This window comes from Bos taurus, chromosome 5 (assembly GCF_002263795.3).
Source record: "Bos taurus isolate L1 Dominette 01449 registration number 42190680 breed Hereford chromosome 5, ARS-UCD2.0, whole genome shotgun sequence".
NCBI classification, from domain to species: Eukaryota; Metazoa; Chordata; class Mammalia; order Artiodactyla; family Bovidae; genus Bos; species Bos taurus.
Window position 1 is genome coordinate 52,602,199 of NC_037332.1, and position 25,878 is coordinate 52,628,076.

The 25,878-nt window shown below is 37.5% G+C and overlaps 1 protein-coding gene across 1 annotated transcript in view; it reads right to left on the reverse strand.

The window, feature by feature from the left end:
- The window catches only part of LOC112446802 (histone H2B type 2-E-like), a 47,636-nt gene extending 27,234 nt beyond the window's left edge, over positions 1-20,402 (reverse strand). The window contains exon 1 of the mRNA XM_024992900.1: positions 20,282-20,402. Within this exon, the coding sequence (XP_024848668.1) occupies positions 20,282-20,402 (121 nt within the window). The remainder of the gene's footprint in view (positions 1-20,281) is intronic.
- Between the last annotated feature and the right edge of the window lie 5,476 nt (positions 20,403-25,878).

Here is a 25,878-nt window from a genome sequence, read left to right on the forward strand (position 1 = left end):
AAATTAAAAAACAACAAAAAAAAGAGTTTGTCCTTTTCTCCTTCTCAAGAGCTCCAGACCCCTTTCTCACCCTTGGGGACCCTGGACTTCTTATCAACCTACCTAGAAACTGACTCTCTAAATATGAAATCACAAGTATATTTTTAATTTTTTTTTATTTTATGTTGAAGTACAGTTGATTAACAATGCTGTGTTAGTTTTAGGTGTATAGCAAAGTGATTCAGTTATACATATACATGTATCTACTCTCAATACATTTAGTAACCTAAATGGGAAAAGAACTTGAAAAAGAACAACTAACCATCTTAGAGAATCCTGTCGTGGTCTGGACGCAGGTTGGAAAAGAATTTCTGGACAATAGACAGAATGAGAGGGAAATAAAGTTTATTAGAGTGGGAGACACTGTAAGAACAGCAGGCCAGCTCAAGGGAGAACCAGCATTGAACACAGATCCTTAGTTGACTTTTATACCCAGGGTACAAGGGGTGGGATATCATTTGCTGATTGGATGAGGCACATATACTGGGTAGGGGGTGCACGGCAAGAGTAAGGCAAATATCTTCTCCATGTGAGGTAGGAGGGGAGACAGGTTATACTGCTCAGGAGAACCTGAAATCCATTAATAGTTACAACATGGGGGAGGGAAGGATGATAAAGGTCTGGTTTTTCCATTACTGCATTCCAAGACCCTCCTTGGTTCTATCTGCTCTTTTGTCCTTGGGTCACCACAAATCCCAAATACATATTATCTTGCTAGTTGTAGGAAGCTGGTATCTCTTTTCTCTGTTGTCAGTTCTCACTTGTTAAAAAATTTATATTTAATCTAAAACTTACTTTTATTCACCTCAGATGAAGATAAAGTATATATTTAATGTGAACTTGTGAAAGTGTTAGTTGCTTAGTCATGTCCTACTCTTTGTGACCCCAATGGTCTGTAGCCTGCCAGGCTCCTTTGTCCATGGGGAGTCTCCTCTGTCTATGGGATTTTCCAGGCAAGAATACTGGAATGGGTTGCCATTTCCTTTTCCAGGGGATCTTCCTGACTCAGGGATTGAACCCAGGTCTCCTGTATTGCAGGCAAACTCTTTACCTTGTGAGTCACCAGGGAAGGGATAGGCCACTGACTCCAGTACTCTTGAGCTTCTCTTGTGGCTTGGCTGGTAAAGAATCTCCCTGCAATGCAGGAGACCTAGGTTCAATCCCTAGGTTGGGAAGATCCCCTAAGAAGAGAATGGCTACCCACTCCAGTATTCTGGTCTGGAGAATTCCATGGACTGTATAGTCCATGGGGTCTCAAAGAGTCAGACACGACTGAGCAACTTTCACTTTCACTGTGATGTTACCTGTTGGTATATGTTCAATAATATATGTTAATATATTAAAATGTTAATTATGCTAATAAAGCCATATTATTATTGGAGTTAAAGGAAAAAATTAAAGGTAGCCAAGACAAGGAAATAAGGGAAAAGAATGTCTGTGTACCCTTGCATTACCATTCCAGAACATTGTCTAACAGGTCCACTTAAAAGATTTGTTTCAGAGGAAAAAAAAAAAAAAGCTTTGTATGACAAGTTATTTACTATTTACAGTCATAGACTATACAGTTAAATCTCATCAATATTCAAGTGATTTCTGCATAAAATTAAAAATAACCCCAAAGTTATGGTTATAGTTACCTGAAGCTATTAACTGCTTCTTACCTACTCTAACATAGTGATCCCTTCCAACATTCTTTCTTGGATAACTAAATATTTTTCAAGCAGTCCTTGACCAAGTGTTTCCATCTTTTAGTTGTAATTTTGAAAGTTATACTTTGATAATATTTACCTTTGCTATAAGGCTCCAACATAATGTTTCAAAGACATTGATGCCCCTAATTCTACTGGCACAGGAAACAGGATGATGCTGTTTTAATTTGGTTGTAAATTATATTCTTGAGTAAAACACTAAAAGGGTATTTTTTAAAGGGTATTTCGTTCTGAGAAAAATTTGTGTCAATTAGTACTGATATGGATAAAGAGAGGGAAAGAAGGGGATGTGGGGGAAGTGAGAAGGGCAGAGACTAGGGTTTATTTTATAATTTTTATAGGATAGATTCTGCTAAAATTAAACCTTAAAAAGCAGGGGGAAAAAGAAATCACTGGAATTTATGTGACTTCCATTTGCTCATGTATGTTTGGTCAAACTTTAGAATAAATAATTAAGATTCAATGGATATTAAAACCCTCTTCTCCTGAGGGAAAAAATTACTTGTAAGCGTAATAAAAGTATCTATACTTAGAACATTAATCTATTTACAGTTCTCACTTTGGGGAATATCTCACTTAAACAAGAGAGAATATTTGTGTACTTAAAGATTTCAAGGATATATCTGTGCCTTATATTTGTGAAAGGAATGTTATTTTCCAACAGTATTGAATGAAAACCAAGTTAAGCATTTTAATACACAGTAATTTAGAACTATTATTAGAGCAAACTGCTGGAAAAAATAAAAAGAGCAAGAACCAAATGACATCTAGTTGAAAAATTCTCCCTTGTGCAGCAGAGTCTGGATAATTTAGAGGTCTTATAATGGCTTAATAAAATTTTAAAAAGTCACCCCTGAGTTTAGAAATCTGAACCTTATACTTTATATTTTGAGTCCCATTAATAAATAAAAGAAGCACTTTACAATGATTTTGTTAGTAATAGTTGTTCAACGACCTATATTCAACTAGCTAATTCAGACTCTTGATGGGGTATAAATATGAGGAGGTTGTATTAGAAATAAGAAAAATTACAGTCTCTATATCAATAGACTTTGTATTAAACTGGTTCCGCTAGGTGGGGTTCCTAAGTAAATTAGCTGAGTATGTACCTTTGAGCTGCCAGCACAGAACCACAGTCATGGTGCACGATAGGGAGTGGTATTGCAGTCAGTATTTGCCTCAGATCCTCTAGTTCCTCTTTATGCCTCAAAACAGTGCTGAAATATTGAACGTTTCCATCCTCTTTCTTTCTTCTGTGGTTAGGCTTTCTCTGCTGGATTCCGATTAAGAACAGTGTACATGGAGTACACCAAGATTCCTGGTGTGGCTCTGGTACTAATACCACTACTCTCCTATCAGTACTGTCCTGATTCAGAGTAATACTATTCCATTCATAAGTGCCTTATGCTTTGAACAAAGAGGAGGACACCCACAGAGCTACAGAACTTAGGAACACTGCGTGATTACCTAGGCTTCCCTGGTGGCTCAGACGTTAAGGAATCTGCCTGCAATGAAGGAGACCTGGGTTCAATCCCTGGGTTGGGAAGATCCCCTGGAGAAGGAAAAGGCAACCCATTCTGGTACTCTTGCCTGGAAAATCCATTGGACAGAGGAGCTGGTGGGTTACAATCCATGGGGTCACACGAGTTGGACACCACTTGTTGACCAAACCACTTACAAAGGTATTTGGGGGGAGTGGTTGCCAGAATTGAGTTACATGCAATCTATTAAATCAATGCCAAATATTTGGGCTTTTGAAGATATTCCAAACTATTATGTGTTAATGCTCTACTTGCAGTCTAAAAGCATATTTATTTTAAAAAATCTAAGCACATAGATGTGTTTGTACCTTTGCTAAGCAGTTTATCATAACAGATTTGCTGTGAGTGGTAATTTTCTAAGCAAAGACAAATCGCACTGAATCCTGAAACCAAATGATGGTGAAACGTCATGAAATGGTAGCTATTAGTTTAATACAGTGCAGTGCCATCTAGATTTAGATAAGCCTTTTCCTCATTACTTCTACTATGATTTAAATAGACAATCAGTTCAGTTCAGTTCAGTCGCTCAGTTGTGTCTGACTCTTTGTGACCCCATGAATTGCAGCACACCAGGCCCCCTGTCCATCACCGTCTTCCGGAGTTCACTAAAACTCATGTCCATCAAGTCGGTGATGCCATCCAGCCATCTCATCCTCTGTCATCCCTTTCTCCTCCTGCCCCCAATCCCTCCCAGCATCAGAGTCTTTTCCAATGAGTGAACTCCTCGCATGAGGTGGCCAAAGTACTGGAGTTTCAGCTTTAGCATCATTCCTTCCAAAGAACACCCAGGGCTGATCTCCTTTAAATAGACAGTAGAAAAGATATTTATTGTAGTTTTAAATCCTCATTTACCCACTTTTTCTAAAAAAAAGAAAAAGAAACAAACTGTTAATTTGGTTCATGACATAGTCATGACATAGAAATGACGAAATTATGTCAAGAAGCCTTCTATTTGTGGGAAAATGGACTTGGAGAAGCAGCAGAGAAGGACATTGAAGCTCATAGATTCCAGAATCAGGCAGCCTCTTCTAGAATTATGGGTACCACCTGCTAGTTGTGCCTTTCAGAGAAGACCAAATCTCACTACAATTATGTCATTCATAAAGTGGCAACAGTAATAGCACACACACCATAGGGTTGTTGTGAGAATTAAATGAGTTAATGTATGTATCCAAAGCATTTAGAACACTGTAAGGCTTTGAAGGATGTTTGATTATCATTACTATTGTCACAGAGATCCAACCAGTCCATCTTAAAGGAGATCAGTCCTGGGTGTTCATTGGAAGGAGTGATACTGAAGCTGAAACCCCAATGCTTTGGCTACCTGATGCGAAGAGCTGACTCATTTGAAAAGACACTGATGCTGGGGAAGATTGAGGACAGGAGGAGAAGGGGACAATAGAGGATGAGATGGCTGGATGTGGCATCACCGACTCAATGGACATGAGTTTGGGTGAACTCCTGGAGTTAGTGATGGACAGAGAGGCCTGGTGTGCTGCTGTTCATGGGGTTGCAAAGAGTTGGACACGACTGAGCAACTGAACTGACCTGTTGTCATTAAGCATTTTGGTTTGCATATTGAGGGGTATTATGTTTCGGTGTAAATGTGTCTTCTCTCTCTCTCTCTCTCGCTTTGTTTCAATCTTTTTCTGTTTCTCTAATAACAGAGACTGCCAATTTTCCTCTAGTACCCACTGTCTCTTTCTTCCTTTTAGTAATACAACTTCTCCTTTAAGAGAACACATGTTAACTACATTTATTAGACTCCCTTGCCAATAGGTAATATTTGAAATTTTTGGTCACTTTCTCTGAGGCTTGTCCTCTCAATATTTTCCCACTTCCTTGGACTGGACTACAGTGATGGTTCTGGTGAACCACCATCAACCATGCAAATAAAAACAACACTAGAGGATTTCAGAGAAATAAGAGAAGGAAACTGACTCCTTGATGGTGATTTTGTGAATCTGAGCCATCTACTGAGTCTTGACCACTCATCTACATGCTACCTATGACATAAAAGAGAAATAGACTTCTGTCTTATTTGAACCACTGCATTTTGGATTTTTTTCACATGATCTTAGTCTAGACCATAACAGAAAAAGTCATCTCTTTCTGTCTCCACTTCAATAGTAGATTAAAGATAATTAGTTTCCTTGTAGGGCTATTATCAAAAGAATGTAGAAGAAAAACATTTAATGTAGAAACTGACATGTTATGTTTCCTTCCTTTTGTGAATATGGGAGCATATTATCATTATATTATCTGCTTGACTTTCTGTATATAAAATATGTTGCATATTTGCTTTTTTTCTGCAGACTTTTCAGGTTTTCAAATTGAATCTCTAAAATCAGGGTGAATAAAATTGTCAGCTTATCATATGTGATGTGATATCAGTTTGAATGATAATTTAAAGAATTAAATTAATGATAATTTCTCATACATGATTTAAAAATCTTTTTGATTAAATAAGCTTAGAACACTTTATAAACACTTTGCCCCATCCTCTTCTTTTTAAAGTTTGCAGTTCTCATTAACAGTAAGATCTGGAAAATTCCTATGAAAAGAAACCTACTTTAGTATTTGGTACATTATATGACAAACATAATGCTTGGCCTGAAAACACTTTTTCTTTTTGTAACACAAATGAATACCACACAGGAGAATGTTATTAAGAAAACAGTTTAAAAAAATGATTATTCAGGCCCATAAACACTTGGAAATGTGTGAAAACACTTCATTTTTCTATTTGTCACAATGACTGAGTAGTTGCTGTGACATTTAGTGGGTGAGAGTCAGGGACCCTTAACATACTATAAGAGGGACATTACTTCATAACATCTTTCTTATCCCCAATATTGTGTCCATTGATTTTTTGTCCACTTCTTTTATGGAGTTTGTGGACAGTTGAAGGTATGTTATTAATAAAAGACAACTGTTGGACTTCTAGATTGAACCCAGATCAGCCTCCTTATTGGATACTATCTCTGGGGTGAGATTTTCTGATTTAGGTATTGTGATGCTAAGGAATCATGAGCACATTCAAAGATGGTAAAGCATCTGCCTGCAATGCGGGAGACCTAGGTTCAATCCCTGGGTTCGATCCCCGGTTTGGGAAGATTCCCTGGAGAAGGAAATGGCAACCCACTCCAGTACTCTTGCCTAGAAAATTCCATGGATAGAGGAGCCTCGTGGGCTAAGTCCATGGGGTGGCAAAGAGTCGGAGACGCCTGAGTGATTTCACATGATATACATTCACATTTTACAAGTTCTGATAACCTTTCTCTTTAGGATTTTCCTTAGTATATTGTTGTTTTTTTTTTTTTTTTGAGAAATAACACTAAACGAGTTCTGATATTAAATAAAATTAGAGGTGAAATTGGAAGAAGAAAAAATTTTAAATGTTATTCCATTGCTTACTCACTGCTAGAGACATTTCAAAGCAAAACACTTCTAAACGTCCAGACATCTGTGTTTTCTTTGTTTTAAACCATAGTTAACTGAATTGTAATCCTTAGTTTATCTAAGTGCACTGTAAACATGCTAGAATTCAGCACTCCAGAGTTTCAGGATTTTGATTTAGAAAGTCTGTGATGCTCAGGCATTTGGTATTTAGGTAGATGCTGATGGTCTCATAATATTGGTAGGCTGCAAATGCATGGCAAGATCCTAGAACTTATCAGCACCATGCACGGAGAGCAACTGCCGTTTATTGTTTTTCTTGTCTGGAATGCTTCCTTTCAGTAGTCTCTGTTTATTCTATTCTCATCATTCAGGGTTCAGCTAAATGCTCTGTTGAAAAGATCTCCCATGAACACAATCCCTTCCTCCCCACCCACTTTCTATGTCAGGATGCGTTTTTATTTCTTCCTTATAGCACATTACCTTATCTATAATATATGTGATTAAGATATTACCTGCATGTGTGGGTTTTTTCTTGTGTCATTACTAGCTATGACGTGCAAGAAGACAATGGCACCCCACACCAGTACTCTTGTCTGGAAAATCCCATGGATGGAGGTGCCTGGGAGGCTGCAGTCCATGAGGTCGCTAAGAGTTGGACACAACTGAGCGACTTCACTTTCATTTTTCACTTTGATGCATTGGAGAAGGAAATGGCAACCCACTCCAGTGTTCTTGCCTGGAGAATCCCAGGGACGGGGGAGCCTGGTGGGCTGCCGTCTATGGGGTCACACAGAGTCGGACACGACTGAAGTTACTTAGCAGTAGCAGCTATGATGTGATAAGATAGCTCAGTGAAAGTTGTCTTATTCATAGTTCTTTCTACAAGGTGAACAAATCTCTCTTCTAAATATTTTTCTGACTGAATGAATGAGCATCTCACATAAGAAGTTTATTTATAATATTAGTGAACATGATAAATTTTCTTGTAATATTAGAATTCATAAAATTTTGGTGAAAACCTCTCTTGCTCTTTCATTTTCTCAAGGGTTTTACTTCTCACAGTATTAGATGAGTGGTATGAAAATATTCTAGCATGTGTGATTCTATGTCCATCAGTTTCTATAGCCTAATTATTTGTTGCTGTTGTAATGTTCCTTAGTATTTCAGAAGATTTGCTTACTGCTGGGTGGGGAGAGGATTTGAGCAGGGGAAGGAAGAATATATTCAGTCTACCTATAATTTTGTTATCAAACACAAGTTTGTGTGCCTGACACACAGTGAGGCCAGACATACCAAAATGTTGGAATTTGGAGCAGAGAAAGGTTTATTGCAGGGACAAGTAAGAATGGGTGGCTTGTGCTCATGCTTTTGAACTCCCAAATCTCTGAGGGTTTTAGTAAAGCATTTTTAAAGGCAAAGTGAAGGAGTGATCTCCCAGGGTGTGTGATCAGCTAGTGCACAATTCTCTGATTGTTTCCTGGTGATCAGTCCTTAGGTACTAATAGGTCTGGGGGCCAAGTGCTCATGATCATTAAATAGTTAATCTCTTTCATTTGGTGGTGGTTTTAGCATCTTAAAAACTCAGGAAATATACATCAGTTACTATTATCTAGGTATTTCAGAGAGGAGTTAAAGCAGAGGATAATGGGGGAGGGGTCTGTCCCAGGAAGGCCCCCTTAGGGTCCTGTTTGGATATATTTTCACCAACCAGCAGTAATGTCAAGTAATGAAAATTTTGTTTGTAATATTCCTAATTTTGCTGAAAAAAATAAAATGAATGTACATGTCCTATTTTTAATCTAAGAAAATATTTACATATTTGCATTTAATTTCCAATGTATGATACAATTATAGAAACTGATTTCTAACATTTATATGTAGTTTTATAAAACCTGAGACAGCAAATGATAACTTCACAATAATTCCTCAGATAGCAATGACTTTGCTATGGCTCAATGACAAAATGAAATGGCTTGTCTGATGAAGCATCGTAGATTCTTCACCTTCCATAATGTTATATATGCCTGCAAGCTTGGTTCATCCCATCACCTCCTCTTTATAACATAAAACCAACTGACAAGTTAAAGGAATGATGCTCCCATTAAATGTCCAGAAACCCTGCTTACCATTATTAATAGCAAATGATTCCTTTTGAAATAAAAGAGTATGTCAGGCTATTATTGGCTATCCTGAAGTCTTTTCAGTACTCTTCTAGAAAGATGGTTTTCCAGGGCAGGTTATTAATTAAAGGGCTTGAATTTCTTCCTCTTTCATAAAGCATATCAGAGAAAATTTCGTTGAGCTATACTCTCTAAAATTATGAATTAGTGACACTTTTACACTGCTATCATTTATAAATCACAATTTCATGTAATAAGGCATAACATAATTTTAAGGAAGGATTAAAGATTAGTAATGAGATCTATAAAGTAGCTAACATTAATGGAGACTGTTCTTTTGACCTAGGGCCTCAAGCCATTGTAAAGTCAAAATGCTAATCAATTTTTCCTTGAATTCTATGAAAAAAAAGTTATTAGAGAAAGTATAAAGTTGGAGATGTTTCCTTTACTATGTAGCTTAACTCCCTACTGAAGCCCCATTTTGCCCCCAAGTAACAATCCTCAAAGGAACAGCACAGTTGTGTATCTTTGACAGGCATATACTACTCAACCTTGATCTGTCATCTCTGCATCCCTTGGTAAGTTTTGCTTTCAGTGTCCTCACACTGATTATTTTCCCACCTCAGTTTTGTTGATGAGGTTCAAATTTGTGGTACATTGTCTGTTAGACAATAACTCAGTTGGTAATTAGGTGGGAAAACTCAAGGTACTCATTAAGTGTAGAAGGGACTGTGAAATTGGATAGGTGTGAGGAAAAATAAAAATAAGACTACATCACTCATTTTCACATTCTAAGAAGTCTGGTTTTATTATCCCAAACCACAACCTTCCCTTTCTCTCTTCGTTAAATGTCTGGCACTAACGTAGAAAATACTTATGGTTTCACTTGTGATTCTTTCATTTGTAGAGCCTAATGACAGATTGGAAAAATTTTTGCATAGAAAATGAAGCTTTAATGATGATTAAGAGGATCAAGAAGTGGCATTTGCTATATCTACCTTCTCTTATTTTGGCTATTTATTCTGGTGTCCTCTTTCTTCATAATTTATCATTATGTTGGATGGATGCCTCTAAATGACACACAAGAACTATTATAAAACTGACAGCATTGAAATAAATAAATCCTGTTCCACAAAATGAAGCTATTAAAGGATGCCGGAAAACAGCATTCCACTAAATATGAGTACATAATATATTATACACAAGTTTATAAAACTGCAGTGTGTATACTAAGCTTAAGTGTCCATAAATTTCTTCAGTTGGTAATTCTGAAATATTAAAAACACTCTTTATTAAGCAATATATTCCTTGTCTTCTTGTTTCTACTAATGTAATTTGTTTTGCACTAAGTTCGATATGTCAAACATTTGAATAACAATAGTAGGAAGAGTAGTAGAAATGGAAGGATTCACTTATTTATATGGTTTATTAAATAGTTAACATTGGTGAAAGTGAAAGTGTTATTTGCTCTTTGTGACCCCATGGACTGTAGCCCACCAGACTCTTCTGTCTATGTAGTTCTCCAGGCAAGAATACTGGAGTGGGTAGCCATTCTCTTCTCCAGGGGATCTTCCCAACCCAGGGATCGAACCCAGGTCTCCTGCACTGCAGGCAGATTCTTTGCTGTCTGAGCCCTCAGGGAAGCCCCTGGTTAAACGGTTTATTTAAATTGTTATGAAGTTTGAGGGCGTCTGAATAGAGGCATTGTAAGGAATCGAAACAGAATGAAAAGTTCCTCTTCTGTTGTAAGTTAGATCTTAATAAATTATGACAGAGATTGGTAGTGGAGGAATTTAGCTTTGACCCAGAATCCTGTGCTTCACTGCTTTAAATATAAGAGCAGCATGTCAGGTAATGTGTTTAAAGTAGAGATACCATGTTTGTTTCAAATGGAGTGAAGATTGTTACCATATCCTTTTGATGATGAACACAGTCTGTTACTAATTCATATATTTTAAAACTCTAAAGGAAAAATGCTATTTAAAAAATTTTTTAAAGAAAGCTACATTGTCCTAAGCTGTGTGTGTGTGTTCTTTAATCTCAAAATAGCATGATTAATACCTTGGAAGCATTCATTTCATACAAATATACTTTCTAAATTATAATTCATTTTTAATCCTTAATTTTTACATAGTCTTTTTGATCATGGAGACACCTACTTATCTCCATCCATGGTTGAAATCTGTGGCTTCACCTCATTGCTTCATGGTTTGCTTGGTTGTTTCTCTTTAACGTTCAATTTCTGCCTCTCAGGTATTATTGTGGTACTTGAGGTCTATCTAGTCAAGGCTATGGTTTTTCCTGTGGTCATGTATGGATGTGAGAGTTGGACTATGAAGAAGGCTGAGCCCCGAAGAATTGATGCTTTTGAACTGTGGTGTTGGAGAAGACTCTTGAGAGTCCCTTGGACTGCAACGAGATCCAACCAGTCCATTCTGAAGGAGATCAGCCCTGGGATTTCTTTGGAAGGAATGATGCTAAAACTGAAACTCCAGTACTTTGGCCACCTCATGTGAAGAGTTGACTCATTGGAAAAGACTCTGATGCTGGGGCAGGAGGGGGCAGGATTGGGGGCAGGAGAAGAAGGGGACGACAGAGGATGAGATGGCTGGATGGCATCACTGACTCAATGGATGTGAGTTTGAGTGAACTCTGGGAGTTGGTGATGGATAGGGAGGCCTGGCATGCTGCAATTCATGGCATCGCAAAGAGTCGGACAGGACCGAGCGACTGAACTGAACTAAACTGAACTGAGGCCATCAGTCACTTATTATTTTCTAGTGATGAATATGTAAAGGCATTTAGTTTTACAAAGCAGAATGATATCTCAAACTCCTTACCTTTATGTAAATCAGTATACTTAAAAGATCTTTCAGTTAACAGATGAATCAGTCAACAAATATGTACCTAGCAATAGTTACCTGCTAGACATCCTGCTTCCCTGGTGGCTCAGACGGTAAAGCGTCTGCCTGCAATGTGGGAGACCTAGGTTCAATTCCTGGGTCAGGAAGATCCCCTGGAGAAGGAAATGGCAATCCACTCCAGCACTTTTGCCTGGAAAACCAGTCCACGGGGTCACAAAGAGTCGGACAGGACTGAGCAACTTCACTTTCACTTTCAGACATCCTGCTAGGGAAAACAGTTTGAAGGGAGGAATTAAAGAAAAGAAAAAATCACCCATTTGATTTGCTTATGTATTTTGTATGCTATATACCTTACTGCTAACATAATGTGTCCCAGGTACTATGTCAGTTACGAAGGATCAAATAATGAATACTGTCACTTACCTATCTTTTTGGGTGCACATTTGACAATTGAAAATAACAGTAGGTTAGTAGCAGCAGTTGCTGCTGCTGCTAACTCACTTCAGTCGTGTCCGACTCTGTGTGACCCTATGGACAGAAGCCCTCCAGGCTCCTCTGTCCACAGGATTATCCAGGCAAAAGTACTGGAGTGGGTTGCGTGACTAAATATGATTATTACTCTAACTGGGATACATATACGGTTATCTAAAAATGTTTTTTAGAGAGACATGATCTATTCTAAAAACAGAGGGGTTCAATTCAGTTCAGTCACTCAGTGGTGTCCGACTCTTTGCGACCCCATAATCGCAGCACGCCAGGCCTCCCTGTCCATCACCAACTCCCAGAGTTCACTCAAACTAACGTCCATCAAGTCGGTGATGCCATCCAGCCATCTCATCCTCTGTCATCCCTTTCTCTTCCTGCCCCCAATCCCTCTCAGCATCAGAGTCTTTTCCAATGAGTCAACTCTTCTCATGAGGTGGCCAAAGTACTGGAGTTTCAGCTTTAGCATCATTCCTTCCAAAGAAATCCCAGGGCTAATCTCCCCCAGAATGGAATGGTTGGATCTCCTGGCAGTCCAAGGGACTCTCAGGAGTTTCTCCAATACCACAGTTCAAAAGCATCAATACTTCGGCACTCAGCTTTCTTCACAGTCCAACTCTCACATCCATACATGACTACTGGAAAAACCATAGCCTTGACTAGATGGACCTTTGTTGGCAAAGTAATGTCTCTGCTTTTCAATATGTTGTCTAGGTTGGTCATAACTTTCCTTCCAAGGAGTAAGTGTCTTTTAATTTCATGGCTGTAGTCACCATCTGCAGTGATTTTGGAGCCTCATAAAACAAAGTCTGAGACTGTTTCCATTGTTTCCCCATCTATTTTCCATGAAGTGATAGGACCGGATGCCATGATCTTCTTTTTCTGAATGTTGAGCTTTAAGCCAACTTTTACCTCTCCTCTTTCACTTTCATCAAGAGGCTTTTTAGTTCCTCTTCACTTTCTGCCATAAGGGTGGTGTCATCTGCATATCTGAGGTTATTTATATTTCTCCTGGCAATCTTGATTCCAGCCTGTGCTTCTTCTAGCCCAGCGTTTCTCAGGATGTACTCTGCATATAAATTAAATAAGCAGGGTGACAATATACAGCCTTGATGTACACCTTTTCCTATTTGGAACCAGTCTATTGTTCCATGTCCAGTTCTAACTGTTGCTTCCTGACCTGCATGCAGGTTTCTCAAGAGTGGGTCAGGTGGTCTGGTATTCCCATCTCTTTTCTGAATTTACCACAGTTTATTGTGATCCACACAGTCAAAGGCTTGGCATAGTCAATAAGGCAGAAATAGATGTCTTTCTGGAACTCTCTTGCTTTTTCCATGATCCAGCAGATGTTAACAATTTGATCTCTGTTTCCTTTGCCTTTTCTAAAACCAGCTTGAACATCTGGAATTTCACAGTTCACATATTGGTGAAGCCTATCTTGGAGAATTTTGAGCATTACTTTACTAGTGTGCGTGTATTCTAAAAATAGGGGGGTTAATAAAATTTAATTAGGAAGACTAAAAAAGTGTGCTTTTGGGGAGTTGGAAGAGAAAGGGAGAGGAGAGCGTTAGGAAAAAATAACACAGAATTTTTAAAATTGGAGTTTAATTGATTTACAATATTGTATTAGTGAAACTATTTTTTTAGTGAAACTATTTTTTAGTTAAAGCTTTTTTACAAGTATTTATTCTCTTTCTACTATGTACTATTCATTGTTCTAGGTACTGGGGATCCAGCAGTGATGGGGACCAGAATCCATATCTTCCTGGGAGCTTACACTCTAGGGGGCAAAAACACATGAAACAACCATGTGCATTCAGAATTAGAGACCATGCTAAGTGGTATAGAGAAGAAAAAAAAGGGAAAGTTTTAAGAAGTACTGGGAGATGTGGCTATTCTAAATAACATGGTCAAGAAAGGACACATCGGTAAGTTGCCATTTGAGTAATCAGAAAGAAGTAAGAGTATAAGCTGTGTGTCTACCAGTGGGAAGAGCATTTCAGGTAGAAGGTACAATAGTGCTCTCAGGCAGAACAAGCTGAAGTATAAAGAAAAGGAAAAAAAAAAGAAGAAGCTGGAGCGGCAATAGAGGATCAGACTGTGAACTGTCTTTGAAGCCATTTTGACAACTGTGGTTTTTACCAAAGTAAAAAACCAGAGAGAAATGAGAGACTTTGTGATATTCTGAGTGGAGTAGGATTTTTATCTGACTTATATTTTAACATTTTTAGTCTAACAACTCTGTCATGCAGGCTGTAGTGGGAGTGAGAAAGGTAAAGGGCATGGGGATCAGTCGGAGACGATTAGAGCAATTCAGGAAAAAGTTGACTGTGGTTTTTATCAGAGTGGTATCAGTGAGATGGTGGAGTTGATCAGATGAGTATAAAACCATGAAGGCAAGAGAGAGTCTGAGTTGTGAAAAAATGAAAGAAGCCTTAAATAACTGGCCCCTGTTCATCAAGAGAGAACCTGTAAGAAGGAAGGCTAGAGAGAGGGGCAGAGCCCTCTGCAGGGAGCATCTTGCAAGCTATACTGAAGACTTTATCACAAGGGCCCTGGAAACCCATTGAAATATTTTAAACAAAATTGTTAAATAACTTAACCTCTTAAAGCAACACACCTTCATTATTTCACAGCTCCCACCTGAAAGAAATCGAGGCACTAATTTCTCTGATCAGGGTCTTGTTGTTGGTCAGTCGCTTAGTTGTGTCCAACCCTTTGTGATTCCATGGACTGCAGCATGCCAGGCTTAACTGTCCTTCCTGTCTCAAACTCATGTCCACCGAGTCAATGATGCCATCCAATCATCTAATCCTCTGTCACACCCTTCTCCTCCTGCCCTCAGTCTTTCCCAATCAGGATGTTGACCAGGCTGTGATCCTATCTGGAATGAGGAGTTTCTGCTGCTGCTGCTGCTAAGTTACTTCAGTCGTGTCCAACTCTGTGAGACCCCATAGATGGCAGCCCACCAGGCTCCCCCGTCACTGGGATTCTCTAGGCAAGAATACTGGAGTGGGTTGCCATTTCCTTCTCCAGTGCATGAAAGTGAAAAATGAAAGTGAAGTCGCTCAGCTGTGTCGGACTCTTAGCAACCCCAAGGACTGCAGCCCACCAGTCTCCTCCATCCATGGGATTTTCCAGGCAAGAGTACTGGAGTGGGTTGCCATTGCCTTCCCCAGAGGAGTCTTCTAGGTGTATTCAAACTCAGAATTGAGTTTCTTAGAGTTTTAAGACTAAGGTCACCAATTCCTAGATGCTGTTCCTCCCCATTAGAATTCATACTAAAGCTCTTTGCTTCTTCTTGGCCAGCAAGAGAACATATTTCTTTTTAAGAGTACCTAATTAGATCATGACTATTCAGGAAAATATCTCTTATTAATCATAGTAACTAATTAAAGATATTAGTTACACCTGAAAAATCTTTGCATCTTTGTCATAACGTAATATAATCATGGAAGGATAAACCATTACTTTTATCTTATTCAAAGGAAAGTTATAAGTATCATTCATACCCAGGGGAAGGAAATTGAACAAGGCATATATAGCAGGGTGTGGAAATCTTGGGGGCCATTTTATGATTCTGCCTACAGGATAGTGGTATAAGTCAATCTGCAGGTTATATAGTGAACAAAACACCATGCTCTTTTCAGTCTTTCTGGTTTCTGAGTGTTTTATCTAGGGTAGACTGAAGGACACCAGAGGGAAAATAAGACAAGTTAAGCAGCAAGATGCCAGCTGGGAATAGTCTGCATTAAAAGTTATTATCTATTTAATCTTACTAATGAGACTTGGAGAGTAAAAGGATCAGAACAAAAAATGATACCTAACTTTTGACATGACCGCTAAATGAATATATAGTTATTTTGCAGTCCAGATAATATGTAGGAACTATAGATATCAATGTAATGGAGAGAATGTGAGAAAATGATGTTAATTAATATACTAGGTATAAAAGGTCTTGCAGCTTCCTCTTGAGACTTTAGAAGTGTTTAGTTGAGTTGCCACGTAGGGAGTTGACTCTTCAACTGGACAGACTGTATGGAGAAGCCCTGTGACCACATGGAAAGGCAAAGCCAGGGAAGCTTAGCTTTCCCTCCATCACTGCTGAGGAGTCATATATATGTAAGACTTCTGGGATCTTTCAGAAGAGACCAGCTAAATACCACTTATTGACCTCCAGTTGACGTAGCATGAAATCCAGCAATCACTCGGCCAAATTCTGCATGAAATGTTGAGCCTCAAACTGTGCTTTGTATATGATGAAGAATTATAGAGAAATAGAGGCAAAGGCATGGAAAGGTAAAAGGGACCTGAAATAAAGTGAAACAGAGTAAGTGTGAGTAAGGCACACAGAGGAAAGAGATTTACGAGGTTGCCATGATGAGTGGAACTTTAGCAAGAATAAATGTTTAGTGACATTTTTAAAGAAATAATACAATGTGATATGCTATGTCATCTCCTCCTTAATGTTCTGACAAAAGCCCCACCCAAGATTTCCATAGCTTTTTAATGTTTTTGAAAGACAGCTCTTATTTTTCTAGGCTGAAACTAGATTTAATACAAGAAGAAGACAGTTTTATCTGGGTTACATTTAAAATCATGAACCAGGTTCATAAATAATCAGAAACTCAACACTCTCAAGGAACATAGAATTTTAAAGTGATGCTGCTGCTTCCCTGGTGGTCTAGTGGTTAAGAAGCCTCCTGCCAATGCAGGAGGGTACAGGTTTGATCCCTAGTATGGGAAGGTCCCATATGCTTCAGCACAACCTGTGGGCCACAACTACTGAGCCCACGCTCTAGGGCCTGTTGGCTGCAGCTACTGAGAGCATAAGCCAGAAGTACTGAAACCTGTGAGCCTAGAACCTGTGCTCCACAACAAGAGAAGCCGCTGCAAGAAGAAGCCTGTGTACTGCAATGAAGAGTATTCCCCACTCACCTAATCAGAGGGCACACGTGCAGCAACAAAGACATAAAGTAAATAAAATATTAAAAAGAAAAAAAGATGCTGGAACTTAGAATGGAGCCACTGTGTTTGATTGTTGTTTACATTTAACTGATTCACAAACAGTTCTTAGCTTACCACCATACATGTATATATGGAAATGCAAAATATATTAATGTACATTTATTATATGCATATACATTTATATTGTGTATGACATATACACTTATTGCATTTTTAAAAATATCCTCTTTCTCTACTTATGTTCCTACTAAAATTTGAATTATGACTTTAAATAGAATATCAATTCCAAAATAGTATATGAAAAAAAAGCCCCTATGTTTTGAGATTTGTCTTTAGCTTTATCACTTTTCTGTCTTCTAAATTTTTAACATCATTTTTATTTGCTCTGCTTTATTTTTGACTTACCTTTTCCTTTTTACACTAACACATGAAGCTAATCATGGCATTTGAGCAAAGGGAAATAGATGCTCCCAGTTTTCTGTTGGTTAAATTCTTGTTTTCCTTGTTCATCTCTCCTGTTCAGCTGTCATGAGCCATCCTTCTTCTAGCACATATTCATCTGCTGCCAGCTTATCTCCCAAAGCACCTTAACCTTCCTGCAAATCTGGTTTCAGGCTCTGTTTTCTCTCTTACCCCCATTTAGCTACATGTCTACTAACCAGGAAGGGAATCGATTTAAACCAATTCTTTTAAGAATAAATCGTGTACACATGCAACCTGACAAATATAGCTCAAGCCATAAGAATCATGAGGGGAAACACAATTTCTACATATTGTTATTTTCATATAACAATTTTTTATCTACTTAACTTCTCTCAGTATAAAACTTGTATATCTACTTATTTAGATGACTTTTAAGCTTTTTCACCCATAAAAATTGGAAATAGAGTGCTGCTCATTAACCCACTTGGTGATGCATAGATTGATTTCGATTTACACCTTTAGGAAAGGGATATCTGTTGAGAACTTCAGAAAAGAAAAGTCTGCGCAAAAATATTTATGATATTTATGTTAGAAAATAATAATTTTGTAGTACAAAACTATTCTACAATGTCATGTATTACTAGTTCTAAATATCTCCAGGCATTGAGATTATCCATCTATGTTTTAAATATATATAAAATCCTGTACCTGTAAACTTTCTGGAGGGTCTATTTTCTGAGCTAATTCTAGTACTGATGACTGTTTCAGTCAGGATCCCAGCAGGTTCAGTGATGAAGGAGACAGAACACATGGCAGAGACGTAGGCAGGGTGAAGAGAACAGCAAAAACCACCATGTCTAGGATTGAAGAAACAAGGGCAGAAAAGTATATACAAAAGTCCACTCAAAGCTGTGGCAGTGAAAAGGGGGCTGCTTGGCTGGCAGTTGTGTAGTTCTTAGAGGATATAGCTATTGCTTTAGAAAAGGCACTAAAACAGAGATACAGAGATATTTGATTTTCTCCCCCTTTTCATCCTGTTAAGTTAATTTATAAGTTCCAGGTGGTTTTACACTGTAACTAGCTTTATTTAAAATATTTCACTTGTTAAGACAGATGACATAACTCAATGAGATAGAGATTTCATTATAACTAATTTACATTTAGATATTACTGAAAGGTATAGATTTTTGATATAACTAATTATTATTTCATGTATTTCATTAAGAGACCTGTAACAAAATTAATACCTCAGGAGATTCTTTTTCCTTTCCTGGAAAATATTGATAAAAATGTCAAAGATAATGCAAATTGTGTGAAGTAGGATTGTGTGTCAAAGATAATGCAAATTGTGTGAAGTAGGATTGTGTTATAATTTTATCAAAACATAAGAGGACTGTATCATATTTTAATTAGCATATTAAAGGGAGTAGAATTTCCAGGTTGATTCAGTATTGTTTGCCAAAATCATTGTGTTGGACTGGAATAAATATATATTCTCTCCCTAGGACTCCTTTTAATTCCCTTACACAGATGTCTTTAAAAATGAAGATCAAAACAACTGTCCTTGTCTCCTCTTTTGTCTTTGGAACATAGTAGGTGCACTGAGGAGAAATAAGAAATACTTAGAGAAGACAAAGTACAAAATACAAGTTGCCTTCATTTTCAAAACCCAGATGTCTCAATAATCTTACTTTTTTTATATTAATTTACCTCACAATGTTCTTTAAAAAATGTGAGTCCTTAAAAACATTTTTCCATTAAATTAAGAAAATAAAAGCTTTTGTTTTTGAGCTAAGTGCAGTATGTTCTAGAAAAACAGTATTCATCCTAAAAAGTCTAAGTTGAGTTTTAGTTAACTCATTTAAGGATAAAAAGGAAAAACACAAATGATTTAGTCAATAGGGAGACTTGTTTAACTGAGAAAAACCTGCTAGCTGATAATTAGCAGAGGGAATTTTACACATCTTTGAAGTTAATTCCCTGATTCAACATTTCCTTTAACTTTTTTATGAGGTGGGTGCACCCATACAAATATTCTTTAATTCACACAAATTATTCAATCAAATTACTTGGTGATTTATGGAAATAGAAGTAAGCAAGGGTTATGCTGGTCTTTAACAAGTGTTTTTGAGCTTTCATATGCCAAAGCACTGCAGTGGTCATAAAAAAGGAAAAAAAAAAAATTTGTCTAGAAGTTAGTTTGATTACATAAGTGAAGTTGGGTTTGTCTGTTTAATGTCCCCTGGTATATTAAAATCTGCAATATAGTTTTTTCCTACATGTTTTCATTCTCCAAGTAATTTGTCCTCATTTTCCATGAGCTCATATACATGTAAAGCTTCTTTGACTCCCACATTCTAGCATTTATATTTATCAGAGTCTATATGCCTCTTGACGAAAACAGAGCTTTTAGTTCAGTATACTTTCCTAAGAAACATTCTTACACCAGTGTCTGAACAGTTCAGAGAGCCACAGGAATAAAATCATGTTTGATTTCTCACCCTCTCCTTTGACTTTGTCACTCAGTCCATCACTACTTGTCACTATGCCCTTTGGGACATTGCTGAGAACCACTCATTATTCACACTGCCACTATCTTTATCTGGAATTCATTTACCATGTGCCAGGGCTACTGAGACAGCCTTCAAGGTAGAGACCCATCTCCAACCTCTCTCCTTTCCAATTTATTCAACCCTCAGCAACTGGAATTATTTCCCTCAAAGCAACATGACCTTCCTTCTCATTATCCTGCAGTAGCTGCCCGTTGTGTTTCTCAAGTCCGATGTTTTGATCCTTGCTTGAAGGCTTGACCTTTGGTTTCACTGTTACCTTCTCTACTTCAATCTTGCTCATATGATCAGTTCTTTCAGGACAGAGTGTGTACCAACCTTCAGACACCTACCCCACTTAGTCATATATTTGGGTATTCCTCCTCCTTTGGAATTAGCTTCTGACTATTACACTGTCTTATGTTTTCCTCTTTCAGAGTTCTGTCCTAGGCTCCATTTCTTCATGTTGCTTTTCTCCAAAAGGCTTGTGTAATTTGTTAAGTTATTGGCTTTTCAAATTTTTATAGTATGTGTTGCTAAACAGCTGGTTATCAAATTCTTTTTATATATATGAAATAAATATATTAATAAATAGAAGTGGGCCCAGCATGGGAGATCTAACCAGATTTTCTGGATTCTAAACATCTACCCTTGTTACTCCATAAAATTATTTATAAGATCCCATCTACCACTAAACTGGATCTATACATAATAATGTTTGAATACTTAATCTAAATTTTTCCTTCTAGCCACTGTTTGTGACACTATTGTTTAACTTTAGGGCTTTAATCCTAATATATTACCTTGTGGTGGTGGTTGTCTAATCATTAAGTTATGTCTGACTCTTTTGCAACTCCATGAAATGCAGACCATCAGGATCCTCTGTCCATGGGATATCCTAGGCAAGAATATTGGAGTGGGTTGCCATTTCCTTCTCCAGGGGATATTCCTGACCCAAGGATCAAATCCAAGTCTCCTGCATTACAGGTGAATTCTTTGCCACTGAACCATCAGGACAGCTCCCAATATGTTACCTAACAAGCATTAATATATTTTGATTCAAATGGCATCTGTTGAGCACTTTCTTTTGCTCAATAAATCTCATAAATCTCATATTTTAGATTTTAGCACATGAAACAGCTTCTTTCAAGAATACTCATCTGTCTAGTGTTTTTCAGGGACAGAACATGTTAAAATTATGCAGAGTTCCCCTGGCCTAGTTTTGTCTTCCTATTTCTATGTACTGAGTAGAACTCAAATCTGTCAAAACTGTATGAATCATATTAGATATTCTAAGTCTTCTATAAATTTGAGGGTCTTATTCAGCAGTCCATCTCTCCTTCACCCTCTGCCTCTGATTTTATGTTTCCAAAGCAGCCTAGAAATTAAATAAAAGCCCTTTCATTTTCTCTGCAGTATAAGGTGATCATGTAGTCTCAAGCAAACCTTGAAAAATGTTCTTCTTGAACAATTGTTCGTTAAGTCTGGCTGTGAGCAGCTGAGCAGAGTGTTTTGAATAATAATGATCCTGATGATAAGAAAAATAACTACCATTTATCACACAGTTTCTGTACATGGCTGACCTCCCATGGAGAGTTTTACAATGAAGGTTTCTGGCATTGCACTATGTGCTTTGCACAGATTACAACATTTAATCCTTATAAAGCTCCTAATGAGGCCATTTAACAGGCAAAGAAACTGGAGTGCTAAAAGGTTAAGTAACTTAGAAAAGATCACAAGTAAGTGATTGAATCAGGTTTAACTGACTCCAAACCTTCAGCTCCTAAATGGTACATGAGAAAACCGAAATATTGGACTTCTATGGACATGATGATTTATTGGGAGGGTAGAGAAAACTTCTTTGAATTTATCTCCACTGGAAATTCTGAGTACTTGCTAACATCAGAATAGCAAACATTATTTGAATATGTGACTGAATATTTAAATTAGTCAGGAAATAATTATGGATTTCAAGGGGGAAGTATAGTAGAATGACACTAAACTAATGGTTTAATTGGTCATCTTTTTTTAAGAATGAGGCTGCCTTTGTACTGACATAGATATATACAGCTGAGAAAATACATACATCTAACAAATGTGTGTTCCTGTCAGGAATGTAGTCATGTGTACTGTTTCTTTGACATAATGGGCATTATTTCTACCACTTAATTGATTACTCAGTTGTACTTTGCAAATACTTGAGTGAAAATAACTGATACCAGATATATAATTCAGAATAATGTAAGAATATCTTATATCTATATGTGGGTATTACTAAATAACTGCTGCCAACAGTTACTGATGAGGTAATCTGTGCTCTTAATTATTCAGATGACTGAGTTAAGTCTTTTATTAAAATCACCAGATTAAATAAGCATCTCATAGGAATGACTGAGAAGTAGAAGTGAAGGAAAAAGAGTAATAATGCTTACCTTGTTATTAATTTTTATATCTTGGTATAAGAAATAAAATTATTCAGTATAATTAGTAAGTAATCTACATGAGTCAAGGGTGATGTGAAATGTGCACAAGTAGAACATAGCTTTTGCTTTATGCTTCACTCTCTTATGTCAAACTTTTAAAATGAATCAAAACCCATAAATACAGTCTGTGATCCTGTATTCTTGGACTCTGAAGCTCAGAGGTGAGGTAGGACAAAATTGCAATCTTGAAATCAGTGATTATTCTTTTCTTCCCCTCTTTGAGTACTCATTTACACATAGACATACAAAAAATTTATATTCATTCAAAAATTATCTCATGTATCATAGTAATATAATTTGAGTTGGTTTTACATCCATTAGTTGGGAATTATTAAGTATCTCATAACTGATAATCCTCCTTTCCAACTGCTGCTTAAACTAACTCTATTATAATGAAAATATCTCTTTATGTTTGCCTTTTTTGTGTGTGTATGTGTGTGCACATGTATGTTTAAACAAGAACAAAATCCATATTAAATAGTCATAAAAATCATTTATTGAAAGAGAAGAAATGATTTAAAAACTCACCTAAATTGATGGACATATGTCAAAGGGTCCCAGGAACAATCTTAATGAGCCCCCAATGGCCAAAGCTAGAATATTTTGAGAAAAAAAAAATACAGTTACATTAATTTACAACCCACAGTAGAAAATAAAGCCACAAATCCATTCTGATATAAATAAATTATTGAATAAATTGATAAATATAGGAGAAGCAAGAAATATCTAGTACAAAATAATTCCAAATTAATTATGTAGATATTCTATCCTAATTGAGAAGGAATATAACTCCCTATTCTTTAAGTATGGGCCTCATATAGTGACTTTCTTGCAAAGAGTACAGGATGGAAAGGGGATGAAAAGAGTGACTTTTTAGTATAGGAACCTGGAATGTTAGGTCCATGAATCAAGGCAAATTGGAAGTGGTCAAACAGGAGATGGCAAGAGTGAACGTCAACATTCTAGGAATCAGTGAACTAAAATGGACTAGAATGGGTGAATTTAACTCAGATGACCAATATATCTACTACTGTGGTCAAGAACCCCTTAGAAGAAATGGAGTAGCCATCATAGTCAACAAAAGAGTCCAAAATACAGTACTTGTCTGCAATCTCAAAAGTGACAAAATGATCTCTGTTCCTTTGCAAGGCAAACCATTCAATATCAGAGTAATCCAAGTCTATGCCCTGACCAGTAATGTTGGAGAAGCTGAAGTTGAACGGTTCTATGAAGACCCAAAGGCCTTCTAGAATTAATACCCCAAAAAGATATCCTTTCCATTATATGGGACTGGAAAGCAAAAGTAGGAAGTCAAGAAACACCTGGAGAAAGAGGCAAATTTGGCCTTGGAGTACAGAATGAAGCAGGGCAAAAGCTAACAGTTTTGCCAACAGAACACACTGGTCATAGCAAACAGCCTCTTCCAACAACACGAGAGGACTCTACACATGGACATCACCAGATGGTCAACAACGAAATCAGATTGACTATTTTCTTTGCAGCCAAAGATGGATAAGCTCTATACAGTCAGCAAAAACAAGACTGAGAGCTGACTATGGCTCATTCATGAACTCCTTATTGCCAAATTCAGACTTAAATTGAAGAAAGTAGGGAAAAACACTAGACCATTCAGGTATGACATAAATCAAATCCCTTATGATTATACAGTGGAAGTGAGAAATAGATTTAAGGGACTAGATCTGATAGAGTGCCTGATGAACTGTGGATGGAGGTTCATGACATTGTACAGGAGAGAGGGATCAAGACCATCCCCAAGAAAAAGCAAAATGACTGTCGGAGGAGGCCTTACAAATAGCTATGAAAAGAAGAGAAGCCAAAAACAAATGAGAAAAAGAATGATATACCCATTTGAATGCAGGGTTCCAAAGAATATCAAGGATAGATAAGAATGTCTTCCTCAGTGATCAATGCAAAGAAATAGAGGAAAATAATAGCATGGGCAACACTAGAGATCTCTTCAAGCAAATTAGAGATACCAAGGGAGCATTTCATGCAAAGATGGGCTCAATAAAGGACAGAAATGGTATGGATCTGACAGAAGCAGCAGATATAAAGAAGGTGCGGCAAGAATACACAGAAGAATTGTACAAAGAAAATCTTGACGACCCAAATAATCACAATGGTATGATCACTCACCTACAGCCAGACATCCTGGAATGTAAAGTCAGTGGGCCTTAGGAAATGTCTTTATGAACAAAGCTAGTGGAGGTGATGGAATTCCAGTTGAAGTATTTCAAATCCTCAAAGATGATGCTATGAATGTGCTGCTCTCAATATGTCAGCAAATTTGGAAAACTCAGCAGTGGCCACAGGACTGGAAAAGGTTAGTTTTCATTCCAGTCCCAAAGAAAGGCAATGCCAAAGAATGCTCAAACTACCACACAATTGCACTCCTCTCACATGCTAGTAAAGTAATGGTCAAAATTCTCTAAGCCAGGCCTCAACAATACATGAACCATGAACTTCCAGATGTTCAAGCTGGTTTTGGAAAAGGCAGAGGAACCAGAGATCAAATTGTCAACATTCACTGGATTATTGAAAAAGCTAGAGAGTGCCAGAAAAACATCTACTTCTGCCTTATTGACTATGCCAAAGCCTTTGACTGTGTGGATCACAACAAACTGTGGAAAATTCTTAAAGAGATGGAAATACCAGAACACCTGACCTGTGTCTTGAGAAATCTGAATGTAGGTGAAGAAGCAACAGGTAAAACTGGACATGGATCAACAGACTGGTTCCCAATAGGGAAAGGAGTATGTCAAGGCTGTATATTGGCACCCTGCTTATTTAACTTATATGCAGAGTACATCATGAGAAATGCTGGACTGGATAAAGCACAAGCTGGAATCAAGATTGCCGGGAGAAATATCAATAACCTCAGATATACAGATGACACCACCCTTAGGGCAAGAAGCGAAGAAGAACTAAAGATTCTCTTGATGAAAGTGAAAGAGGAGAGTGAAAAAGTTAGCTTAAAGCTCAACATTCAGAAAACAAAGATCATGGCATCTGGTCACATCACTTCATGGCAAATACATGGGGAAACAGTGGCTGACTTTATTTTTCTGGGCTCCAAAATCACTGCAGATGGTGACTGCAGTCGTGAAATTAAAAGACGCTTGCTCCTTGGAAGGAAAGTTATAACCAACCTAGATAGCATATTAAAAAGCAGGGACATTGCCAACAAAGGTCCATCTAGTCCAGGCTATGGTTTTTCCAGTGGTCATGTATGAATGTGAGTTGGACTTGGACTATAAAGAAAGCTGAGCGCTGAAT